Source organism: Anabas testudineus, chromosome 21 (genome assembly GCF_900324465.2).
Source record: "Anabas testudineus chromosome 21, fAnaTes1.2, whole genome shotgun sequence".
NCBI classification, from domain to species: domain Eukaryota; kingdom Metazoa; phylum Chordata; class Actinopteri; order Anabantiformes; family Anabantidae; genus Anabas; species Anabas testudineus.
Genome location: NC_046629.1, coordinates 7817914 through 7842941, shown reverse-complemented (window position 1 = coordinate 7842941; position 25028 = coordinate 7817914). Strand labels below are relative to the sequence as shown.

The 25028-nt window shown below is 40.9% G+C and overlaps 1 protein-coding gene across 3 annotated transcripts in view; it reads right to left on the bottom strand.

Moving 5' to 3' along the window:
- Positions 1–25028, bottom strand: part of fgf14 (fibroblast growth factor 14) — an 83993-nt gene that overhangs the window by 28846 nt on the left and 30119 nt on the right. The window contains exons 1-2 of one of the 3 annotated variants that reach the window (XM_026377212.1): positions 8395–9047; positions 793–903 (exon numbers count right to left, since the gene is read on the bottom strand). The exons of 1 other annotated variant lie outside the window; for it this stretch is intronic. In XM_026377212.1, the coding sequence (XP_026232997.1) occupies positions 793–903; positions 8395–8587 (304 nt within the window). In that variant the 5' untranslated portion in view covers positions 8588–9047. Of the gene's footprint in view, positions 1–792; positions 904–8394; positions 9048–25028 lie in introns of those variants that run through there. One more of the 3 variants, XM_026377213.1, reaches the window with a different exon arrangement.

Sequence of the window (25028 nt, the reverse complement as noted above, 5' to 3'; positions counted from 1 at the left end):
GTGACATGTGCCACATCTCTTCATGCTGACTGGGGTAAGTGACACAACGTAGAGTGTCAGGCTAGTGTTCGCACCAAGCACTGGAATCAAATTAACCACCTAGCCTGAAGCACTAGAGGAGCAATGCCAGAACAAGCTAATAATACCTTTTTCTCCCCATTAAGCCTACTGTTTCCTGGACCACTTTCCCCTCACAGAGAGCAGGACAAAGCTGTGTGATCCTATGGCTGCCATTTAAGAAGACATTTTTGCTCCAAAGGCTGAAAAATGAGGGGAAGTGTTGGCCTGAAGACAACTATAAAGGTTGTTGGTTCATTTTCTGCACCGAAGGATACATCAAAAGCTTGAAATGAGCAATAAACTAAACCTGTCTGTTATAGTGGATTCTGTCGAGTTTAAAGTATATTGCAACTGGAAACAGAAGTCTTCTGTAAGGAAACTATTGTAAATACAGTAATAACAGAAAAGCTCTGCAGAGATGTTTCATGGGGTTTAAGCTTGAGCTTTGCTTAGGACTCTCAGTAACAGTCCCTGATCCTAAAACCACTCCAGCTTGTCCCCTACCCCTTCGGATGAATTAAAGCACATTAAGAAAAAAAGGTGTGATAAATAAATTAAAACGTGCAAAAATTAAAGGGTGCCATTAAGTTTTTAAAAAAATAATTAAAATAATATAATATATATACAATAACAAATAAGTTATTTATTTTACTGTGTCATTAGGAAACAAGTCTTCAGTGTATGTTAACACCTATCTAATGTTTGGCCAACAGACACTGTCAATGTACTCACAGGAATTACTACTGTCATCCTTGGTCCCATCAAGAGAGCCATCGGGGTTCATTTGCAAGTAGTATCCCTGCCTGCAATATAACCTGGTCACTATACCCTTGAGCTGGGGATCTGCAGGAGAGAAGAAGAGAGAAAAAACATCAGCAGTTACCAAAATGATGAAAAGCTTGTTACAAAGATGATGAGCTTCAAGCTATGAACTACAGTATGTGCTTAAACGTAGCCACGATATTGCACAGAAATCTGGTTTTAATCACAAACAACAGACGCATTGTGCAGAACTATGTTACAGTATTTTCAGACTCCTGTGTATGTGTTCACGGGGAAAATCCCACAGCCACGTTTCTGGGAACATAAGCCCTGCCCTGCTCAGAGATAGGCCATCCAATTACAGGCAGCAGAACTAATCTGCTGTGGCCCGACTCCCATAATGAACCCAACAGCACCCTCTCTGGGTCCTTACTGTGTAGGATATGGGAGTGTCTGCTTCTACAATAGCTGACCCAACAGGGGACTTAGCGACATATCTACTGTAAATAAATCACTATTGCTGTGAAATTGGCCAGTGCCACTGAAGCACGACCATGTGATGTTGCAACCGAGTTGACGTTTTGTGCGTTTGTCATAAAGAAGTGAAAGAGAAAATATAAAAACGTACATACATTTTAATAAATCTGTATGTAGTCGCACGCTGGAAAAATATTTCTTGTGCTCAAGCTGTGTAACAATATTTCATCATCAGGATGTGTGTACTTGGTGTCTGGGTGAGCGCATGGACAACCACTGGGGTTATATACCATCAACATTAGTCTTATCGTGGAGACAGCCATCACATCAGATTTCATTCTAAGAAAGCCCTGGGGAGGCAAACAATCAACTTCACCTGAGCTCAGAACTGTGCCAATCTATGCATGTGTGTGTCCTCAAACTGACTGCCATACAAAAACGTGTATGTGTGTGTGTGAGAGAGAGTGTGGATGGATAGAAAGACTGAGAAATAAAAGAGAGGGCATGGCCACAGAGGGAAACTCAAGAGGTCCTGCTAAGGGCAGAGAGAGGCTTTTTTTTTTTCCCTGTTCATGTACCGCTCAAGGCAGTCTCTTCTGAAATGGCTCTGTCGGGTGATGGCATTGGTAGCTCCGAGACCTTTTTTGCTCCCGCCTGGTGAGGTGAGGTGAGAAAATGTCTTTCTGCTGGTGTATCCGGCCAATACTGCTATAATGCCATTCAGCGGCGCCGCTTTGTTGCCTCAACGCAACAATGAAAATGGGGCTATAGCAGAATGTGACAGTCAAAGAGCCTCAGCTATGCATTGAGCAGGATCTCCCCAGTTTACAATAATACTATAGTATGTAGTATTATAAGTATAATAATACTGTGTGGGACTCAGTGGGAGATGTCACTGTGCAGACATCATCCTTTCTCTGTTTCCTGAGTTTAATATCTGGTGAACTGATATGCTACGTGACCTTTTAACAGTCACATAATTCAAATGATTAACCAGGAGACGACTAGCATCCTTTTATTGTCCTGACTCAGATACCCACCTGCAACTTCATGTTTGGGCTGCAACTGATAATTTATTTAAAAAGCTAAAGCACAGTCTTTTTTTTTTTTTTTAATTGTAAACACTAGTTTTGGTATAAATACAATGTCTACAAGTTCAAGCTTTCAAAAGGATTGTCGTCTTCAACTAGAACTTCAAAAGCAAAGATACATAAATGAGTAACTACAAAACAAAAAATGCATATGGAAACTTTATGGAACCAACAAACTTTGGCATATTGATTAATAGATTACTTAGATAATTTGCATTTTCACTGGCTACTCAGTCATTTTGAAATTTATCATCAATCTAATTTAGTTTAGTTTAATATATCACAAAGAAAATGGCTCGCACTTACAGTATATGCACTTTTCTAGCACAAAGCTCTGTATAGCGTTGCTTCTCATTTACCCATTCATACTGTATATACTGTTCATTCACACACACTCAGGCATTGGCCTGAGCTACTCTTAGTTTATTGTGCTTTCAACAGCTTCTAGCAATCATTTACCACCCAGTATAACCACTAGACCACACCCATGTTCCCCATAATCTAGTGAGAGTGAAGAAAGGTGAGTTTTCGAACAGCAGTGAGACCAAGAAACATTCATGACCACAAACAAGCATCACACTCGTACTTTCATATGGATTTTTAATGACTGCAGAATTCCCTTGAGTAAATACTTTTGTATCGAACACACATTGTCAGCTAACCTGTGATCGATTAATGACTCAAGCTCCTCTCGTGTGGAACCAGGTCCCATTTCAGGTTCAGAAGGCAGACACCCTCTCTACATTTAAGACTAGACTTAAAACTTACATTTCTCCTTGCAGTTTCTGGTCCTACTGACCTGCCCAGTGTTTTTGCTTGTTGTTGTTTTTTTGCCTGCTGTTCTTTGCTCTCACCCCTTCTACTCACCCCAACTAGTTGAGGCAGATGGCCGCCCACCCTGAGTCCCTAGTGCTTAACCCTAGTGCTTGCTCAAGTGAGGTTGTTAGGTTTTCTATATACAGTGGCCAAAAATTGTATGTGAAGCTTTTGGATTTTCATGGTTTGTCATAAAATGTGACCTGAGCTTAATCAAAGTCAAGAGTATTAAAAAATATAATGAGCCTAAAATTATAACACAAATAAAAATCTGATGTTTCATGTGTTCAAAGTATGTGAACCCTTGTAATTTGGGAATTCATCTTCCCCCCAATCGCTGCAAGCTGGCCAGGCCCTGATGCAGTAAAGCAGGCCCAAATCATGATGTTTCCTCCACCATACCTTACGATTTACATTTTATGTAAATGATCAAATATTGACTAATTTACTTAAGTTATTCTAGCACCTGATTTCAATTAGCTTAACTCGCACCATGAGGTTTTCATGGTTGTTCTCAATAAAGACATAAAAGCTACTGTCCAAAAGATTCACATACTTTTTCTTACCACGTTATATTTTGTATATCTTATACTGTAAAGTGACTTTTCTGTTGTGATTTGGCACTATACAGTTAAACTGAATTTAATTGACTTTGATCAGCAGCTTTAAAACAATGTGGGGGAGTGAGATTGATTCTGAAGACCGATCAGTGGGGGGTAATCTGTAATAATTAAAACTGCATAAGTGGTTGTCGGCTATGTGAATGCCTCGTCTTTGTGTATGTGTGTGTACATGTGCGTATCTGTTTGTGGAGGTGAACTTGGCTCCTCCGTTGTGCTATAAATCATGTAATGTTGGCTGCGTTCCCTGGGGGAACTAGCTAGTATATCCCTCACACAAACGCACACACACACAGATTTCCACTCGGCTTCAAGCTTCAATGTTTCTTTATAAATCTGAGCTGCAGCCAGAATGAGCTGCATATCTGCAGATTTTTAGCTAATTTATCAAAATGATATAAAATTGAAAGGAAGAACCATGAAGTAATGGGGAAAAGTACGAGATAAATCGCTTTGATTAATGGTAGTTGACATATAATCACATCCTGAGCGGTGTCTAGATGAATATGTCTAGAATCAGTCATGTCATTACACACTAAGGGTGTTATTTATGACTGACAGTTTAACATCAGACATTCATGTATGCTAATACATGAATGCATACATTATAATAACATAATGGGCTTTTGTAATTCTTACAAGACTGGCAACGCAAGGTGAGGAACAAACATACTCGTGGCCTGGAGATAAACCATCTCAGATGAATTTTAGGTCGTTTCTTATCATACAAACATAAAAAATGTATCCACACACCCCAGTTATCTACATTATTTACCCCAGAGATGGAAGGTACTCTGTAATAAAAGGTCTTTGGTCATTTTGTAAATCGTTTTGACTCTTTGCTCTCCTTGTCCTTGTGAATATACTTCATTTTTTTGCAGACCAAATAGGTGAAACGACTGTACAGTTTATCATCCAACCTCTACTGCGGTTGGACTTCCCCAGTCACGCTGATATTAGTTTTGACAACAGAAGCACTGTACTTTCTACTTCTTTGTTTCTAGGGAAACAGAGCGGTGGTTTGGCAGCAGCAGGGGGTTTCCTTGGAAAACAACAAGCATGAGAGCCGTAACATCTAAAATCATGTTGTTTTGCAGCAGACGTCCCCTCTGCATATAAACTGAACAGTCACAGAAAGGTTTGCTTTTATTTGGCTTTATTTTATGTTGTTTTCAAGAGTAGCGTCTCTTTAACTCCTTCATTCCCTTCCCGGTGTGTTTTCTGTTGTGTCATGCCTGTGTCTGTGTACCGAGACACATGTTCAGCACAGTGCAAGCAAAACGGAGGAAAGAATAACACACATACACACACAAGGACACAGCTGCAGCATCAGTTGTAGACTGCTGTGAGCCTTGCCCTGTCTGACCCACTTTGGATGTTTCTGGAAAAGGAGAAGGGCTTTTCCAGCCAGCAAAGGAAGAACCCCTCTATGTTCCTGACATGAAATAGCAGATCAAGTAAAAGAAAGCAATGGAAGTCACATCCCTCTCCCATTTCTCTTACATCAACAACATCTCTGACATCTCAACAATAACTCATCCAACACAGACAGAGCTGAAGTCTGATGAAGCGCTGCTGTGTCTCGTCAACACACTCCTGAATAAACCGCCACGATGCAGCTAAGTATTCATCCAAAATGGGTTTCTAGATCATGTAAGCTAACGTAACGGTCTGATCTACAGTATGTTACATGATCGAATGATGAATCTAATCTAGCGAGATAATTAAAGCCAGAGAATATGTGATCCCAACCTCCATGTGCCCTCAGCTCACTTGCTGAGTTTGAGTGTAATAGGATTTACAAATCACATCTAATCCCTTTAAAAAAAAAAAAAAAAAAAAAAAAAAAACATCCGTGTGATCTGTGTAATTCTGCATCTGCTATCAAAATGCATGGATGATTTAAAATTAGAGCTGGGGTGACAGAGGAAACACAAAGTGTTCTCAGCATATTCCCTAAGGTGTTGGATGGGGACAGGAAACCACATCTGTGCATTCTAATGAACATGGCGGACAACACTTTTTTTTTTAACTTGTGTTCATCTTAAGTAGGTCTGTGAGTACGCTTTTAGAAATACCCTTAATAACACTAAATAAAATGGGATAAAAATGAAGACAGGCATCATTAGTATTGATTGATGACCGTTATGGTAACATTTACTTTGAATTTAAACAAAATGCTTTGGCTCAAGAAGCTCAATTTGTGTTAGCTCTAATGAATATAGCTCATAAGAATCTGGACTGCTGCTTGCAAGATCAATACTCAAAGCTAAAAGGGAACAGTGGTGTTAGAGTACATTTCAGACACCTCTACTCCCTCATCCTGACAGATCACAGTGGGAATCTGAATGTGACTTAGATATATAATCATAGTGTGGACGGTGAGGAAGCTGCTGTGTTCTCTGCAGGCTCAGCTGACAGAGAGGAGCCATATTCACGTGGGAAATGGAGACAACTGTGGCTGTCCAACTGTGTTATCACAACACTTCTGATCAGTGGAGCATTCAGCTTTATTCCCACACCAAACAAATGTCCTTCCGGGGTCCAATATTAAATTAAGCACACCAAACAAGCCATTAGTCTTCTTAAGCTGTGTGCTCTTGATAATACGGTAAATACGAGGAGAAAAGAAGGGACAGAGTGTGCAAGAGAAAGAGTATGTGGAGTGTTTTCTCAAGAAGCCAAAGTCTGATACCTCTTGGTAAAGATTTTCCTAATTCTCATGTGAGGCTGGAATTACTTCATTATATTCCCTTTAGGCCTCTAATCACAAATAACCCAAAATTAAAGCATGTTTGCTCCGATTAGAGCTTCAATAAAATAGGACAGTGTAAACCTTTAAAAATCAGCCTTCCTCTTATTTTATTTCCATTTTAACAGGAGTGTTTCTCAACTTCCAGGCAGCAGGGTCAAGCTTTTTGAAGCCTCATGACTCATTACACCAACACTCTTGCTGGCACCGTGTAGCACGGGTTATCATCATTATTCATATGTTGAAGGAGATTCCAAGTTGATCTATAAAATGACCATTGTAGGTGTGATGTTGTCAAGTCATTTCGGGACTGCAAGCGCAGACTAACTTGGCATCCGGTGTCTGGCTCCCAGATTTATTTGTGCATCCATGTCAAACTAAACACCAAACCAAAGAAATGCCAGCACACACATTTTTTCAATGTGGTGTGGTCAGACATTAATTCCCTGACTAAATAACAACATCATCTGTCCACATCTCTAATCTGTGGGGGCTTCGGGCCTCTACTGATTATTTTAAATGAAAAGATAGATACACCACAAGCCAATTCAGAGGTGGCAGAGGAGGATGGACTATTAGACACACAAACAGTGCGGCAGCCACACACACAGAGCTTAACACATGTACACAGTGGGCAGAAACAGCAGTCTGGAGGACAGCCGATTATAACCTGACCCATGTCCAGATGTGTCCTCTATGTGCTATTATATAGATCCTGTTACACCAAAGCCATTTTAATCCATGCAATCACTAAGAGCTAGTGAAGAGGACATTTTATAATGCTGTTCAATTCCGACAAGACAAGACAGAGCATGAGAAAGACTCATCTCAGCTAACAAAACAGCTCTCTGTGCAAACATGAAAAACTGTGTGCTTTACTAAAACATCAGCTGTTTCTGTAATCTGGCCTTACTGTAAAAGTACAAAGGTGAAGGTTGTTTAAGCCATTGGAGTTATACACAGTAGTCTTGGTGCAACAGGTTTGATACTTGATGATTCCAATAGGAACCTACAGCCACCTTCATCATTCACTAACAAGAAGAACTCTAATTGGAGTAATTTGTTTCCTAAATTAATTATTCTAATTCATTTTTTAAAGAAAAATCATCCTCGCAATAGGCACTGATTCCAGCAGTGAAATAATTGTTGACAGTGCTCCTTAACAATCCCAGGTTGCCACATTAGGGCAAATAATGTTCATGACATTTCCATAAGTGGAGCGAATAGCAGCTGGAGCAATAAGAGGCCACTGGGCCGAAATTCGTACAATTATTCAGTCTGAAAGGCATAACCTCCATTCCGTGGAAAATACTGACCTTTCTGTCTGCATATAAATGAGTTGAATTTTTTGGTTTGTATAGTATAATAAGTAGTTGAGTGAAAACCGTGTATGTGCTTCATAACGATCAGGCTCTTTTCAGAATCGCCAAGGTGACAGCTCGGTAAACCTGTCTAAACCATTTGGTACAACTCGTCAGGAGACTGTCAGCCACCTGCAATTGCATGTAAATAAGAGGCAGCTTTGTTTTTCTCAACCCACTGTCAAATATATTTTACAAAACAGAATGATTTCTCCACCTCAATTTAACCTGTTACGCGCGGATGTGCGATGTGGCAAGTTAATGCAACCAGTAATACATGCGTAATAATAAAAGTGGCATTCATTAAAAATTAAACATACAGGTGTCAATGCGATTAGGGTAAGTTGGAGGCCTAATTAAGCCATCAATCAGTGGTCACACTTGTTTGCACTGAACGGACACAGACACAATATTCGCCTACAAACGAGGCACCTTGCACATTAAAGTTCCCAGACCTTGTCTCCGTAGTCTCCGCTTCCTGAGTCCGAAGATGCGCACTTTGGAGAAGATGTCGACCAGGTTCCCATTGCAGAGCCCCTTGTTCTTGTTGGGGCTCTTCCTCCGCCGGTTGGTCGAGGGCCGGTCCAAATGCTGCTCCCGTGCCTGTCTCTTCTGCCTGATCAGCCCACTTGCAATAGCAGCAGCCATGGCTCAAAATGTCACAACTGCTCAGTCCAGTCTGCACACGGAGCACAGACTACACAAACAGCCGCTTCTCAGAGCTCGCAGCCCGGGTCACAGTCCCATGGTGGCGATTAAGTGGTCCGTTCCGTGATGTCAAATGTCAAATATATTTTTAGCTGCCTTTCCTTTCTTTCCAAACACTACATGATAGTTGAGATATTAAAACAGCTGTCACCATCACTCGAAATCTTCTTGGACATGATGGAGAAATGAGCTCAGTTCATGCGTAATTCCATGTATGCATCAACAACCACGGTCCCGACGAAGAACAACGCCAAACTCACGCGTGCGGAGATTTTGGATGATTATTCATACCTGCACAGGGGTGTTTTTGTTCAACGTTGTCTGCAGCATCGCTTCTTTGAATGTCCAACACCGGCTGCAGCGTTCACACAGCAGATTCACGCTCACTCTTTTCCTTCCTTCGCCCGCCGTTTCCTCTTCCCTCTGCCAGACGAGGTTGCTTTATCAGAAGACGCCGTTTGGATGGCGGTGGAGACGCCTGTGCATGTGCGCCGCCAGCAATCAAGCAAAGACATGCACCTCCTACGAAGATCACCACCCCGAGTGAAAACTCAGCAGCCCGGGCGAAACGAACTCCAAGTTTGCAAGAGGCAATCCGCGACAGGGACCCTGCGATGACTGGTCAACAGCCACACGTTTGGCGACGAAAAAGCAACACGCAGTAGTTATAAATGCGGGATAAATGAATGTAAAGTTATATTACAGTCACCTCCCTAATAACAATGTCTTTTTCGGGGTGTTCCACAAATACAACACAGGCAGTGGAGCTCGATAGGAGCCAGCGAGAGGGGAGAAAAACATAAGCAAAGCTAATCTGAGTCCTGTGGAGATGACGTCTGCATTGTTTGACAAGCTGCATACAAAATCTTAAACCCCACGGCGATCAGCACACAGTTCGACCCAGTGAAGTCTCTAATAGAGCCCCCTGCGTGGCAGAGGCGAGTATGGCGATCCGTGCGTAAAGGGGATAAAGAAAGTAGAGCCACTGGTAGAGAGCCGATTCTTTTCCCACGCTCAAAGGGGAGAAAAAGCCATAGGAAGTGGTGGTCAATCGCTTCAGTCTATATACCCCAGATCAACAAATCCTTCCCATCAACAAGTCCTAACCACTCGTTAGAGAGTGAAGAGGATACACCTCCCGCCCCCTCCCCCTCGACCGCCAAGCCCCTGCTTGAAGGGGATTGAGCAGCCAGTGTGAATGCTGCCATTCGATGCTAAGATTGTCTTTTTAAAAGCACCAGTTTGGGCTCTAAACTCCTCTTAATTACAGGAACCATCTACGATAATGGTGAATCTGAGCCGACACAATAGCAGCTGACTGACTGTATCATCACCTCACTACTGCGCACAAGTAATTCAAATAAACAGCAGTATATTACCACAAGCGTATGCTCCATTCCTAGAGACTAATTGTGGGATAAAGAAGAACATTCATATTGTTTGAATTGTCCTTCAACCTGCGCGCTGTGTTTACTGCTGTGGTTTCAGCACCACGGACAGCGTCGCTAATTTCAGCACAGCTCAATGATGGAGAGACATGTTTCCTTCACTCGGACATCTTCACCTTTCCTTGACCATCCACCACAGACTGCAGGGTGACTTGTGTGCCCCTTGGGAGCCACTCATTGCTCCACCACAGCCAACACTTCGTTGGCCACCCTGAATTGAACGTGTTTGTTCCGCACAATAAAATCCTCTGTGAGACAAAACCCTTCTTTTGTTTTGGGGGGTTGAATACAATCTAAGGCTCAATCACAGGCGAAGAAATTAAAACTCAAGAGAGCCATCTGCTGTTTGTAGTTGTAATTAAACATGTGGGCTCGCAGGGGACTGGAGTGTTGTATTGCAATACCCTGCTCGCCACACGCACCTGTTGATATCCATCTGTGAGGATGTCAGAATATCAAATCAGCTGAGCTAACAGACACAGAGATATAATCGTTGATCCGTCTCCAGCTGAATCTATGTGATAAATCTGAACAACAGTGTATTAAAATGATGTATTACAGCGTTGACCCTGCGTGGCGGCTGCAGAAATACAGTCTACAGATGTAATTCTACAGAGAGCACTGCCTTTTCAGAGCTGCATGTACGTCTTTTTACGATCCTCATCATATTATGTGTCTTCCTCTCATCCCTACTCCGCCGAGTCGAGCTCATGCAGACTGCACGTCCCCTGGCTGTTCAGAAGCCTCCTGCTCCGCGGTGCAGCAGGGGGCACTGCAGTTAACGATCCAACCAGCAGCGGACACTGTCAGCTCAGCAATGGTCTTTCACCTACAGCAACTTGCAGGGCAGCGCTGTCACCCAGGATTTCCATTGAGCTTACATACAGTAAGTAATCAGTGCTTCAATTATGAGCATGCAGGTCAAAGTGTATGATATTATTCACATGCATTCACAACTGATCCCATGAAAACGAATTCAACAAATGTGCATTAGTACACCATACTAAACAATCTGAAAATGTGGCACTACAGCAATAAAACACAAATTTAAGCTGCATCCAGAAGATTTATAATGCTGCAAAAGAGAGGAAAGGAGTTTGCACTGTTTACCTCTCAGTCGCACAGCATGAGCTCCAATGCATGGACGCTCAGACGCTTCTGCACACACCACAGACATGCACATGCAAAAACCCTAATCACAGCACACACTGGAGGAGCAAAAATAATCCACAGTAATCCATATGATCCATCCTTACTATCAAACAGAGTGCAACACTGGGCGTCAACATCCAGTGAAATTCTCAATCACTACAGTAAAACCAATACAAACATACCTAGGTTTTTTTTCTTCCTGCATGTGAATGTGTGGGTGTCCATGGCAGACCCATTCCAAAGTCCTCTAAGCCAGCACCTTTTCCTGTAACATCTAATGTCCCATTTATACTGCCCCTTGTAGCATCTAACATAGTTAAGGTGAACTGACAGTCTGACCCTAGCTGCTCACATTCATTTGTTTAATGACACTTTAAACATTTCATTCCTTCTCTAGGTTTGGTCACAGAGGACGGCAGTTAGATTAACACATCTGGACACTTTGTCTGTGATTAACCACAAACAAAACCGGACTGAATGTTGCCGTAGGATGCAATTTGTCACAACCTTTCCGAATGCTAACATAAGGCAAGTTTAAAATGTGCAGCTCAGTGTGTAGTTATCTGTTAATCAATAGATACAGAATACCAGACTCCATAACACCACCAGCAACACTTCAATGCTAAATATTTGGCAGAGCTCAAACTGATGCAGACTTGTAAAGTCTCAGCCTCATTAGGTCAGAACATTTTAATTCAATCTTCTCTGAGGAAATTACATTACTTCTAGTTAGATGCCCTGATGCAGAGGCAAAGCAAATGTCATCCAGTGGAATCGGGATAAACAACCCATTTGATTATTGCTATTACTTTGCTTTAGGGCTCTGTTCTTTTATCACCCATCCTGATTGGAAAAGCAGTCAGTGGGACTCAGCACTTCTCAGGCCCAAGCACAACTTGTGGGAATCAAACTGCACTACATTATCAAAGACAGAGATTTGATTTCATTTGAGATGAGTGATGGGGGATTTGCATAGCTGGGATTTAGGTCCATCTACTGAAGCAATAAAAGCTAAGAGTCCACTTATAGACAGTGAGCACTCCAAATATGCGTGTCTCATTTGTTTTGATAAGTCTAATACTCTGAGCTAATCGGCGGGCTGAGACAGATGAGTGCACGTTAAGGGGAAATGAAAGAGGAAAGTTTTTGTTAAGTGGTCACAAATCAGAGTGCACGGTGAGGGCCTGTGGGGGGGATTGGGGTCCATACGATTCATGTTCTGATTCATAACATTCAATATATGTTGCAATTTCACCTGCCATGTGTGGAGAATAGTTCATCAAATGTGAATAAAATCCAAAAGCGATAGGAAACACTGAGTCCTGAGTCTGAATATCTACATGAGTGCAAACATCACACAACCTCAGTGGCAAGAGAAGGAATACCTGAAAGCAGTTACATGTGTATTAATGAGGTCATGGTTAACAGTAGGGTTGTACTGACCTGCATTATATTCTGCTGTTTCTAATTTTACACACATGAGGGGGGTGTTTCTAGAAACCCTTAATTATAATTCAGTCCAGCACAACAACTGCTGACTATGACCTCAGTGCTAGAAATCTATAGATCATTCAACACTATCAAAAACATGAACAATAATTTGGTTATTAGTTGTATTGTATTGTATTACACTGTACAGCTGTACCTAATAAAATGGGTGCTGATTGAACAACTCAGTGATTTGAGATACAGTCAATGTGCCATGAAGTGAAAGGCTTCTCCGGGCTATTTGCTGAATCGGTTTGGTAATATGTCAGTGAATGAAAATGCTTCCTGTAGTGATTAAAAGAGAAGCAATCTTTAAGTGTTGTTTTATTGGCGATAAAAATCACTCAGAAGCAACAAATAATATATTTCAAAAGGTTAGAAAACAATCCCAGGTCTTTGACTCTTTGCTCACACACTTAAAAAGCTGATTCATCATTTCGCGTAGGGGGTCATAAAATCATTCAAATGTATATCACATAATCTCTGCTAGGTGTGCATACAGCCACATTACAATACGTGTCTCTTTTATCAGCATGATGGAGCGCTGCCCTTCACCCGTGGGATGAGATTAGACTGGGCCGGAGGTGTGGAGCCCTCCGACAGAGACTTTAATGAAACACAGTCGCTGCAAACTGTGAACTCAACTCATAAATTGCTTACCCGAGAAAAACAAGTAGTTAACACTTATGTTGCCGAAATCCTCTGGCTTGCATGAACTGCACCCCTGCAAGTGGACAAATCTGAGAGGAGGAGGTGGAGGATGGGCCTGTGGGGGAGGAATTATTTCCATTGTGATGAGATGAGACTATAGTGGAGCATCCTAATTAGCTATTCCTGGCAACTATAACTTTCAAAATAAAGGTCAGTTGGCAAATTTATGCACAATAAATACGTGGCTGGGGGCGTGTTTGCATGTACTCTGACTTTTGCAAGCTTAAGAGCAAACCAGATTACAGGAAATGGAAGAAGAGTTGTGCAAAACACCAGTAATAACACAACCCCGAGGCTCCTCCCCCGCAGTGATTGGTTAACTACAGAATAACAGTCTACAGTAAATCGAAAACAACTCAGCTTTACAATGCATAATTTACCAAATGAGGATGTTTAAGGACACTAATGTGAGCAAGGAGACGAATGTAAAGAGAGAGAGAGATCACAAAGTAGAGCTTAAGTCAAGCAGAGGAAAAACACTGTCACAATTCACCGAGCGGTCAACTTACTGTTCCCTCCTCTCTCTGTCTCTCTCAGGGTTTCTCTCTATCACACACATACTGCTCCATCTTCTGATCCTATTTTAAGTCTGCAGCAGTGATGGAATGTGCTTTGTCAGCAGCACTGCAGAGTGAGGTTCCTTGGAGAAACCCTGGGCAGTGTGGGAGAATATCAATTAGTTCAAAACCCCACTGGCAAAGCCTGCTTCCGGAGCTGAGGCCTGACATCGTCTGTGTGATAGGAGCGTGAGTGTGTGCAGCAATGCTTTATTGTTTGCCTCCCTCTGAGCAAATGTGTTGTGTGAAGATAAGCAAAGATAACGTGTTATGGCCACTTTGAAATGTATAAGTGTACAGGTGAGCACATGAATTTTAATATTTTATAAGTGCTGAAATCTTTAATAGATCAGTAATGAGGGTGATGTCAGGTGAGGTCAAGCCCCAACTGTGAATTCAAAGAACCTCTGAATGCAAAGGGATACTGTTTAAAGGATGCACATATTGAAACAGTATACCTTAGCCAGAGGGATTTCCTATGTTCATCTCTCATCATTTACAAAAACAGAGTAGCCTCTGTCCTTCAGGGGTGCTCAGTGTCTGTGCTGGCTCCTTGTCAAGCTGCAGCCCAGAGATGACAACTGATGTGAACGCAGGTGTAAGATGCCCGCAAGTCCATCACAATCCTTCTGCTGCTTCTAGAAAAAAATGACCACTACTGACAGCTCTTACACATTACAGTCACCCTACCATACACTAGGAGAACATAGATATACTGTATATACAGTAACTCTACATATCAAAACAAACTTTAAACACACTTAAAATGTGTTTTAGTTAGTGAAAGAATCCCAATCATAAAATATCACACCTTCATGCAATATTTAGTGTAATGAGTGTGTTTCATTTGCTGCAGTTTGTTTGTTTCCTTACTAGAGGTCTATTAAGGTGCGTTTATGTGATATGCACCATGGAGCTCCAATGAGGCGATGTCTGAATAGGATCTCAGCCCCCCTCTAATAGAGAACCGCAATAATTATCCCCAGAGACACTGAAAAGACTAATGATGACTGTAATGGGCAAAGTTTAGATGCTCATTGCCATTAGCTAGGGTGCCACTTTAGCCACTGCGACGCTCTTGTCCCTGAAATAAACTGAGATAAACACATACAATACACTTCCACTACAGAAATAATGTGCATACGTGCGAGTGTTTGACTGTGAGCTAATAGAGGTGACAGAAGGCCAAGGAGTGCGGTGATTACTCCGAAGTGACGGGGGTTAATACTTTAATATGACAGCAGTCATTAACCGGCAGACATTACCGCACACTCACACACTCAGACACCCATTAACATCGTCACAGATCAAATGTTACCACAGCTCCGAATACATCAGTTACTTCACGTGTCCCTCGATCCACTCAGTCTTATCAGAGGTGTAGCACAGCAGCGTTACCGTTAGTCTGTGTTCTCTGGTGTAAACAAGAGCATGCAAGATTAAGTTCAGCTCCTCCTAGAATACACACAATGATAACATTAATTAAGTATTTTTCTGGGTTATAACTGTTTAGTGTTTACTTGTTGCCGTTTTATCTTGTTTAGCACGTTGCTGGTTTGCATCTAAATAGGCATATCATACTATATCGTAGTGATAACTCATCAGTTTGTATTTCTTGCCAATAGGATTGGATCAGTCTTGCTGCTGTGCTGAAATTTCTTCATTTCTTTAAACACACTTTGCATTTTATATCTTTTATTACATACAATATATCATGATCATTCTTTCGTTTCAGCTACCTCTTAGGACACTGAACAACAGATGCACATCTACACACCAACGCTCACAAATCCATATTCGAGTGCACACATCTTAAATGATTCAGTGGAGATTTGTTCACCAGCTGAGAAAATATCCTTGTGTTGCTCATTAGCTCTTTACAAATTACCAACGTTTGGCTGGAAGCCAGTGTGAACAAACGAGTCAGCCAAATTATGTAACACAACTCACATTTGCTTTGAAATTTACTTAAAGTCTTACAAGACATAATGAGAAATATATATGTTGGAGGTGTTATTTGTGGTGCTGTAACACCAAGATAGGACTGCTGTTTCTACTGTTGTTCCAGGTAGTACAGCTTACTTTCAACTTTTTAGCTGTAAAATATATATATGGTGTGTGTAAAAAAACACAGATAGACTTAAAACCTTTCTTGGAAAACGTCTGTGTTGATGGTAAAACTGAACATAGTGTGACTTTTCCAGAAAATGAGCACTTGCCAGTTGATTATATTACTCTCTGGAGTTTAGTGACATTATAAGAGGCAATAGTTAAACAGCAAAAATACACAATTCACAGAAACAACTGAGACAGTTGTCACCAGAAAAATGGGATAGTTGTGTTTTCTATATAATTCTGTATAAAGTTATATTTTGTAAGGTCTTAAATCTTAAACACTGTAATGTGCCTTGTGTTGTGATTTGATGCTGTAAAAATTAAAACACTAATGATAATACTGAAATAAAAGCAGAGCTTGTTTAACCAAAAATACCGAAAAAGAACTTGTTGATCATGTTGCTCACAGTGTGAATGATCATGTCCATGCTGCTCTTAGGTAAACACAAAATTATTAACTTGATTGCTGTGTAGTTTTATTATTTTTATTGAAGGGTTGGATGGTAGGTCAACTGAAATAATTGCAGTTGGTATAAAATTACTGAACTATTATTCAAATACTAGCAGCTTGCAGTCATTGTGTACTATATGTATCAGGTTCATGCTGTGCACCTAATCTTTTCTGTCACTGGATTCAAATGATAATGTGCAGTGACTACAGACCCTTTAGGCTGATTGTGTGTTTTACTGCTTTTTAGCCACTAGAGAGCAGTGCAGTGCTCAGCAGGATACTGCAGGATTACAGTAGATCAAGGAGAAGCGCTGCACAGAAAAGACACCCTCTGTCTTCACTTTAGAGTTTTTTCTCTCCTACATAGATGGTCACAGCCTCTATACTGGGTTATCCCAGTTTAGAGGGTATCCCACAAAGTCCCATCAAGTTCAAATGGCAATGGGGCAAAAACATGGGTTAAAAAGTTCCAGTGAAGGAAAGTGTATCATGTCAGTGCTTTGTCCTTTAGTTTTACATCTCCTGCTGCTTTAAGACAACCACTAAACTGAACCATTTATAAGTAACAAAGTATAAGTATTCTTTTTTCTTTTTTTCAACCGAGATGCCCTCAAGTGGTCAAAACAAGCTACATCACAGAGACTGTGTGTGTATGAGTGTGTCTGCGTTTAGCAAACTTAGCCCATAAAGACTCTGATATGATAAAAAAAAAACATTGGTGAACTAGTCCAAACTAGAGGATGCTGTGTTGTTGTGATCACCAACTAATATTAGAGTCGGTAGTGAGGATTCTTAATTTGATTGTAGGTTTCTGGGCTTTGTAAAACAGCCATTTATTTTCTGTATTTAGTAAATATCTACAAATTGTGCACATAAATTCTTATTTGTGCATGAATGTGATTGATAAAAATTTAAATACAAGAAAGAATGTGACAAAAATAAAGAATAAATAAAACAAATTCTTGAATAGAGGACTCTGATTAGAAATCTGAGCCTTAGGACACACTGTTTCCAGTATGAGTCACTGGTGCGGTCCTATAGGATCATACTGAACATACTGAGCAGTCAGTATGGAGGCGAACAGGATCACAGGCGTACGTCGCTGCACTCATGCGTTCTTGATTTAATTTAAAAAGCAGACACTAGCATTTCCTAATCAATCACTGAATCTCCGACTGGCTCAAAACAAATCACTGATTATAACATAACAGAGAAGCTCGTAAACACAACGATTCTTTCCTTGGCTATGTACCAAAGGTTAAAGAACCAAGTTGTGAATGTTGGTGGGTTTTAGAGAAAGATGTTTGACATAAAAAGCAGGTAAGACAGAAAACCAGGACTTGGCTCTAAAGAAACAACAACACCACCACAGTCGAAGCCTAAACACCAAGTTTTCTAGTTATGCTCCAATGACCTAATTAACATATATGCAAATGAGGATAATGAAATAATAACTGAAAGAAATGAAGGCTTTATTAAACATAAAAGGATGAGTACCTTTAAGCTGTTTTTTTTACTCTGTGTCAAACTGTGAGATATAAAAGAGTGGTGGAAAAGATAAAAAAGCCTTTGTCAAATAGAGTGTTTCATTTGCATGTCTGCTGTTAGGGCCTAATGAGAAATGACACATTTGTAATTACAGTGGACTATAATTAGCTGGTGTGTAACCGAGATGCCAGAACCCGGGCCTTTATGACTGGGCCTCACAAAGGGGGGAGGGTGTGTTAAACCATCTCAAATGTAAGTAAAAGATTATTGAAAGTTATGTAAAGGAGCTTTAAGACTGTAATTTTCTTTTTCTGCGTGAAACAGACTGTAGGGGTCGACCTGATTTGAAAGCACCAAAATTGGCAGGACAAAGCCTGCAATGTGGACATCGATGTTGGCCTTAACTGTACCGCTCAAGCTCACTCACCTCCTCCATCACGCCTACTTACAGAGGAGGTGGAGGAGGACGAAGAGGAGGAGACGTGTTTTTATTGTGGGCCTCGGGATATATAAGATTGAGGTTTTGGCAGAAGAGAGAAGTAGAGTTGATGTTGATGGTGTTATGACTTGACACATCTCTGAACTCATACGACTGCTGCTACCACCCATTAGCTTAAATGTTTTTTTTTTAGTAAACATAATACTTTAAAGGAGGCCCTCTGCATTTTTATCCTTTTGATGCTTTAAGGACATTTAGCTCCCAACATAACTTGCTGTAAAGCATTCTGCAGGTGACTATAACAAAACTGTGTCCATTTCCCTGAGGATGCATGTTTTCTGTTAAACTGTTGTTTTGTGTTTTTTCCAGCCGACGGAGGAGCTGACCTTTTGACATATCGCTCTAAAAATAGCCCTCTCAAATAAAGAGGAGCTCCCGGGATAAGGAAGATGCTTGTGAAGTACAGGTACACACACATGCATGCTCTCATAAAAGAGGACACACACATGCAGGGACGTTAGAGCGCGCACACACCACTTTTTCCCTCTCCATTAGTCGCCCCCTGACAACTGGTCAATTTCTGCTCAAGGAAATGCGCTCCTCTCCCATTGATAAGCATCCGTCATATAGAGAGGTCAGAGTCTTGTCTCTCCACAGGCTAACAGCAACACACTGGTTTTGTCAAGAAAAAAAAACAACTCCAACTATTACAGGTAGCATGTACAAAATAAAGCCTATTGTTATCATCATTAGTAGCTTTTGATGTCAAGCTCAAAAAACACCAGTAAACACCAGTGGCAGCCATACATGCCCATACCATAACACAGCCTCCACTATGTTTGACACATGATGTGGTCAGCCTTGGATCACAAGCCGTTCCTTTCCTTCGCCATACTTTTCTCTTCCCATCATTCTGGTACAAGTTAATCTTGGTTTCATCAGGCCAAAGAACCTCACACAATAACATTTGGTGTTTCTGATGTTGACAATGATGCCTCTCTTGAGGGTTTATTTTGTTTTTTCATCCTAATGATGACTTCTGCTTGCACAGGCACCCCTTTAGCGTTCCAGTAAACATCTACCAAATGCAAATGTGCAACTGTATATAATGTGATAAAGTGTTCTATATTCAGTCTTAATATCTAGACTGGCTTGAGAATAGATTGAATTATCTAGGTTTAGCTTTATTAAGGGTGATAGTATGGATACAACTGCTGTAATGCCTGTACAGGGTGCAGTGCACTGCTCCATGTACCAACTCCTTCACCTTGCCTAGCTCCCATCCAGCATCTGCAGAAGCCGCTGTGGTTTGTTTGGTCCAACCACTGATATGCTTGCCAGTGTGAACCACGCTGCTTCTGCATCTGGCTTGCACATGTCCTTGCTTGCTCTTGGCTCATCTGCGGTCAGTAACACTTTAAGCACTGCTATGACCATTGCTGATCCGAGCCTCATACAGTAGTTCCGGCAAAGCGAATCAGTGGCTGAGCACACAAACTGAAAAGTGCTTTTTAATCAATTACTAAAGAAGCATTTTTAAAGAGACTATATTATGTTTTGTACATTCCTGTAACTTCACTATTGAGATTATAGGCGTTAACAAAAAGACAAAAGTGGATACTTTTTTTTCTAGAAGTGAAACCGTCTTCTGCTCACATCACTGCATAGATGATTGTCTTCCCGAACTGCACAGTACTGTTAAATTTTGTTTAATGTTGTGCGTTTAGGCCATAAATTGTTGTTATGACAAAATGAAAAGGTATGAATGCTGATTATAAGCAAAACAAGCAGCTTACTGCAACTGTAAAAATCATTCTAAAACTTTTAGTATAAATCTATAAACAACATCATGCATATTATAGCCTCTTTAACTCGGACGTGATGTTTTCAAGTGCAATGTGTTTAGACACTGATGGTTCTTTTACACTGTCAGAAGCATCTGCAGAAAATTTATAACTCTGTAAATGTCTTTAGATGTGACAGGAGTCGAGGAGGAGTAGCATTTATATTTTATGACACTATTTTGTAAGCAGTTCTCTTTTGGTGAGTTTACCTCTCCTATATCTTTCTGAGACACTGAAATTATCATGAGCCTTAGACGCCTCCCATCACTGTGTATTTGGTACGTTCAGGGACAGTATAGAGAGTAGATCTACTGTGTTTTGGAAATGGTAAAAGCCCAAAGGGCTGCATTTCAAATGCGACACAAATATTAATGCTGTGATGCTTAGAATCATAAGGTGAAAGTTTTAAGATTTCTTAAAACATAGAGATTGACAAATGTATTAGCTTTTGAGAGGTTATATAGATGTTATATGGAATGACGAACTAATCAATAAATGACCAATACATTAATCAGAAATGTCAGTCAACAACTAATTGTGAAAATAATAAGACTCAGTATTTCTACTATCGCTCTTTATTGCTCCTTCTCAACATCCTGCTGGTTTTTCCCACCTTCTCTGCCTTTACAATGGAAGATCTAAGGACGGTCGTAAAAAACTTTAAGGTATTTAACATGCCCTCTTCGCCCACACAAATATGACCTTTATTTTCTAGCTTTAACTCTTCAACTTGCAGTAATTGCACCACTGTTAAAAAAAACCTAGACTCTGCTATAATTTCTAATAACCATCTAACTTACCATAGTAGTTAGTAATAGTAGTTATTAGTAAAATAACAGAAGAAATCAAATCAGTAGACCCCCTGACTGTGCACAATACATTTTAATGAGGTTTCCACACTAACACAGTACTGAAACACCCCTTCTCAAGGTAATTAATAGATCTACAAGCTAACAGGTAAAGTTTCTATCTTAATGGCAGTGTTTAATACAATTGATCATAATATTTTGATAGAAAGACTTCCGGTTTACTACTTGACATATGCCTCCTGGGAACACTGACTGTAAAAATGCCCCTCAGGGATCAATACTTGGCCCAAGTGCTTTCCGGTCTGTACTTGCCTCTTCTTGGCCACATAATGCGTAAACACAGGATATACTACCATCATTATGCTGATGACATGCACTTATACTTGTTCCTGTCTCCTGCAGACTCCTGTCCTGTCAAATGAATGGCTGAATGCTTCAGGGACATAAGCACATGGATATCCCACAGCTTCCTTCAGCTTAATGATGACAAGACAGAAATCCTTGTAGTTGGTGCTAAGCCTCTGCAGCAGGGAGCATGTTTTCTTCTCAACTCTTTAATTGCAGAGAACAAAAATCATCGATTTGATCCTAGCATGTCAACAACATCATAAAAACTGATTTATCATGTAAAGAACATATCTAAATTAAGAGGCTTATTCTCTGCAGTAGATATAGTACACATGTATATATACTGTAGGTTAATAACATTACCAGCAGTGCTCATGGTGGAGCAGAATGATCACCTGACCCAGCATTTTCCTCCCCTCTACAAATGTATTCATTTCCAAGCTCAGTTTCCGGGTTTTACAGCCTCAACTACACTGAATAAAGCGATTCCATCAGCTCCCCTGACATATTTGTTGACTTACCACACAGACACGCCAATTTTCCTCACTTTTTAACACGTCTGATCTCCTTGTTTATTCAGAGGGACAGAGAGATGGTCCTCCTTAAGAAAACTGAAACTGACTCTGCACTGCAAGCACACAGTTGCTAAGTAACATACATGAAGCTCCCTGAAGTACACTCCAGTAAGTTCAGTGGCTTGTCACAAGCCTACACATGGTGCACAGGTAAACACACTGAGTCAAGTTTGCACGTCTCTCTACCACAGTGTACTTTCAAACAGCATGTAGGTTGAGCAGTAAACATCCTAAGGCACTTCTGAGGGTGATTGTTTTATTATAACATTTACATAAGGGCATACTGCATCTTAAAATATATTGACAAAATAAATTGCGCTGACATTTACTGCGCAACAAGAAAGCAACAGAGAACGCAAAAGTAGACAAATGTGAAGCGTGTGAGTGAAAAATGAATGGAGTGGAGAAAGGGAGCGAGAGGAAGGGAAAAGAGCGAACAGGGCTCTGCTGCTGCAGTAGCAGCAGCAGCAGAGAAGCTGGGCCATGTAATTTATGGAAGCCCATACTCATAAAACATGAATCTTGTCCATGAAGTGCTGAATCATTTGGTGTGCGCACCCACTGGTCCGCCTCCCGCTCCCACATGTATGCATCTGTGTACACAAGCAAATACGCGAAGTAGCAGACACACTCGCACACGCTGCATCCATCCACACCGACTCCCTCTTTCATTCACTCTCCACTATGACACTTCTTCGCATGAGGGACATTCATCTCCTACATGTACTGTATATATTATTGACAAATTTAACAGTTCTAACCACGCTGAACACCCCATCCCCCATACTAACAATGCCAACTCTATGTTCCTTCGGTCTGATTCCCACCCCTGCAGCACCCAGCCCACCCACCTACTCGTTTCTCCCACTGCACTTGATGTGCTAGCGAGAGCATTTCCAATAAAACTATTTTATTATGAGCCCTCTCCTTTGGGCTGGATTGAGCAAGTGGCTGAGTTCAGCTGTTCAACACAGCAGACACTCAATACAAGCGTTAGCGTGACTTCATCAGGCTAAGTCACGTCAGTGCAGCATTAGCTGATTAAATACAGTAGCATGTCACCCATGTTAAATGAGTTGTGAAAACAATGCGTATCAGCTGGCACAGCCACGTATTCACATGTTACGGTGGAACGTGTAAGTACATCAGATTTAAACAGCTGCTACTGTTTGACTTTGCCTTACTGTTATAGTCAATTACACCACTAAACAATATTTAAGGCCTAGTATGTTATGTCATTTCCAGAGTTGAATAAATGATTGGAAGAATACCAAATTGGAATTAAACTATTTGCTCTACAGTGTCACAGTCAAACTTTGCTGCCAGTTAGAATGACTACAAACTCATAAACTCAATATTTATTTGGCGTGCTGCAGAGGGGAAGTTGTTTCACTCTGGGGTTGTCCAAATGTTTAATTTTCAGCTTTTTCACGGTGAGAATTAGCATAACTGCTGTGTATAAAGGGTGGCATTTCCATTGACAAACAGAGCCAAACAGCAAGTGCAGGGGACCCTGAGCGGAGAAGATGGAAACTTTTTCATCCTTGATTCCTTCATGTGTTTTTCTCTCTTACGTCACTCATCTTTTCTCATTGTCTCAGTCTTTATCTCTATTCTTCACATAACTACAGCACAGACAAGAGTTTATATGCAATACAAGCCAAGGCTGGTACAGTGACAGAGAGATCAGACTGAGTTCACATGCAGACGACACACACCGATCTTTGCCGCATAGTAATAAACACTAGACATTTTGTTGAATATTCATGACCCTCCGTGCTCCAAGGTGATGCGTCTGGAGGTGGACAGGGGGAAAACCTGTCATTGAGAGTGGACTAGAGCATCATGGGAGGACTGTGAATTCGGTGGCTGGACCACTCTGCTCACTCACCAGTCCCCCTATTCTTTGCTCCTTTATTTTAAAAGCACTGCGAGGCCAACGGCATTATTCCAATATGTTGTTCTAAGCGAGGTCGCTGACACACAATGCAGGAAAATACACATTTATGAGGTCGGAGTAAAGATTAAAATGTTTTATATATGAGAAGCACTCACACACAAAGTGGATATAATAGTGAGGGAGCAAATCAGGGATCATATGAGGGCAAAACACATCTATCAAACATTTATTAACACCTCAAAATATATGCAGGTTTGTTTTCAGTGTTTTTATGCATTAACCTTCTCAGTTCAAGGAGAGCAAAGTTATTCTGGATAATTAGCAGATCTCTCTTCTGCCTGTCGCTGACACTGACTCAAACATTTCATATATAGACACCTTTGATCTCTTTAATTCAGCTAGGTGCTGCAACATTGCCACCGCTCTCTGTCATCACGTGTTCTCTGTCGGTAGTAAGAAAAACACAAGCCATTGTTTTCTCTGTGTGACCGCTGTGCAAGCATTGTCACAGCAACACTTTGACATGTGTTATCTCATAAGCACCAGGTAATTCATCATGTATACAGCCCCAACAGAGGCCCAATCCGTTGTGTTAAAAGCCTCTAGAAGACCTACACTAGACAGTGGTGTAAATCACCAAGACAGAATCAGGGCTGTTACAGTCAGCCTTGGTTTTCTGAACTCTCCTATCCGTTTTAAAATATCCTCTGGCCTTCTATAATAAACCTCCCTCAATTACAAACAGCCTACTTTGAGAGGCACCTAGCTAAACAGTCCAGCATGGTCATACTGATTAAAAGGGACTGCTGACATCCTTGAGTTTACTTTAAAGTAAAACTTCAGGAAGTAGAACAACCAAAAAAAAAAAAAAAAAATGCAGATGCTGATACAGTTTGCTGATCTGTATAAATCTGGGGTTTTCCCAGTGTGGTGCACACCCACACCCACACCCAATTGATTTTGCAATTAGAAATGTGATAAAATTCTATATTTTTTGTGACCGTTACTGATTAAGTGCTTCTTCATTGTTCATGTCTTTGCATATTACTCACTGTC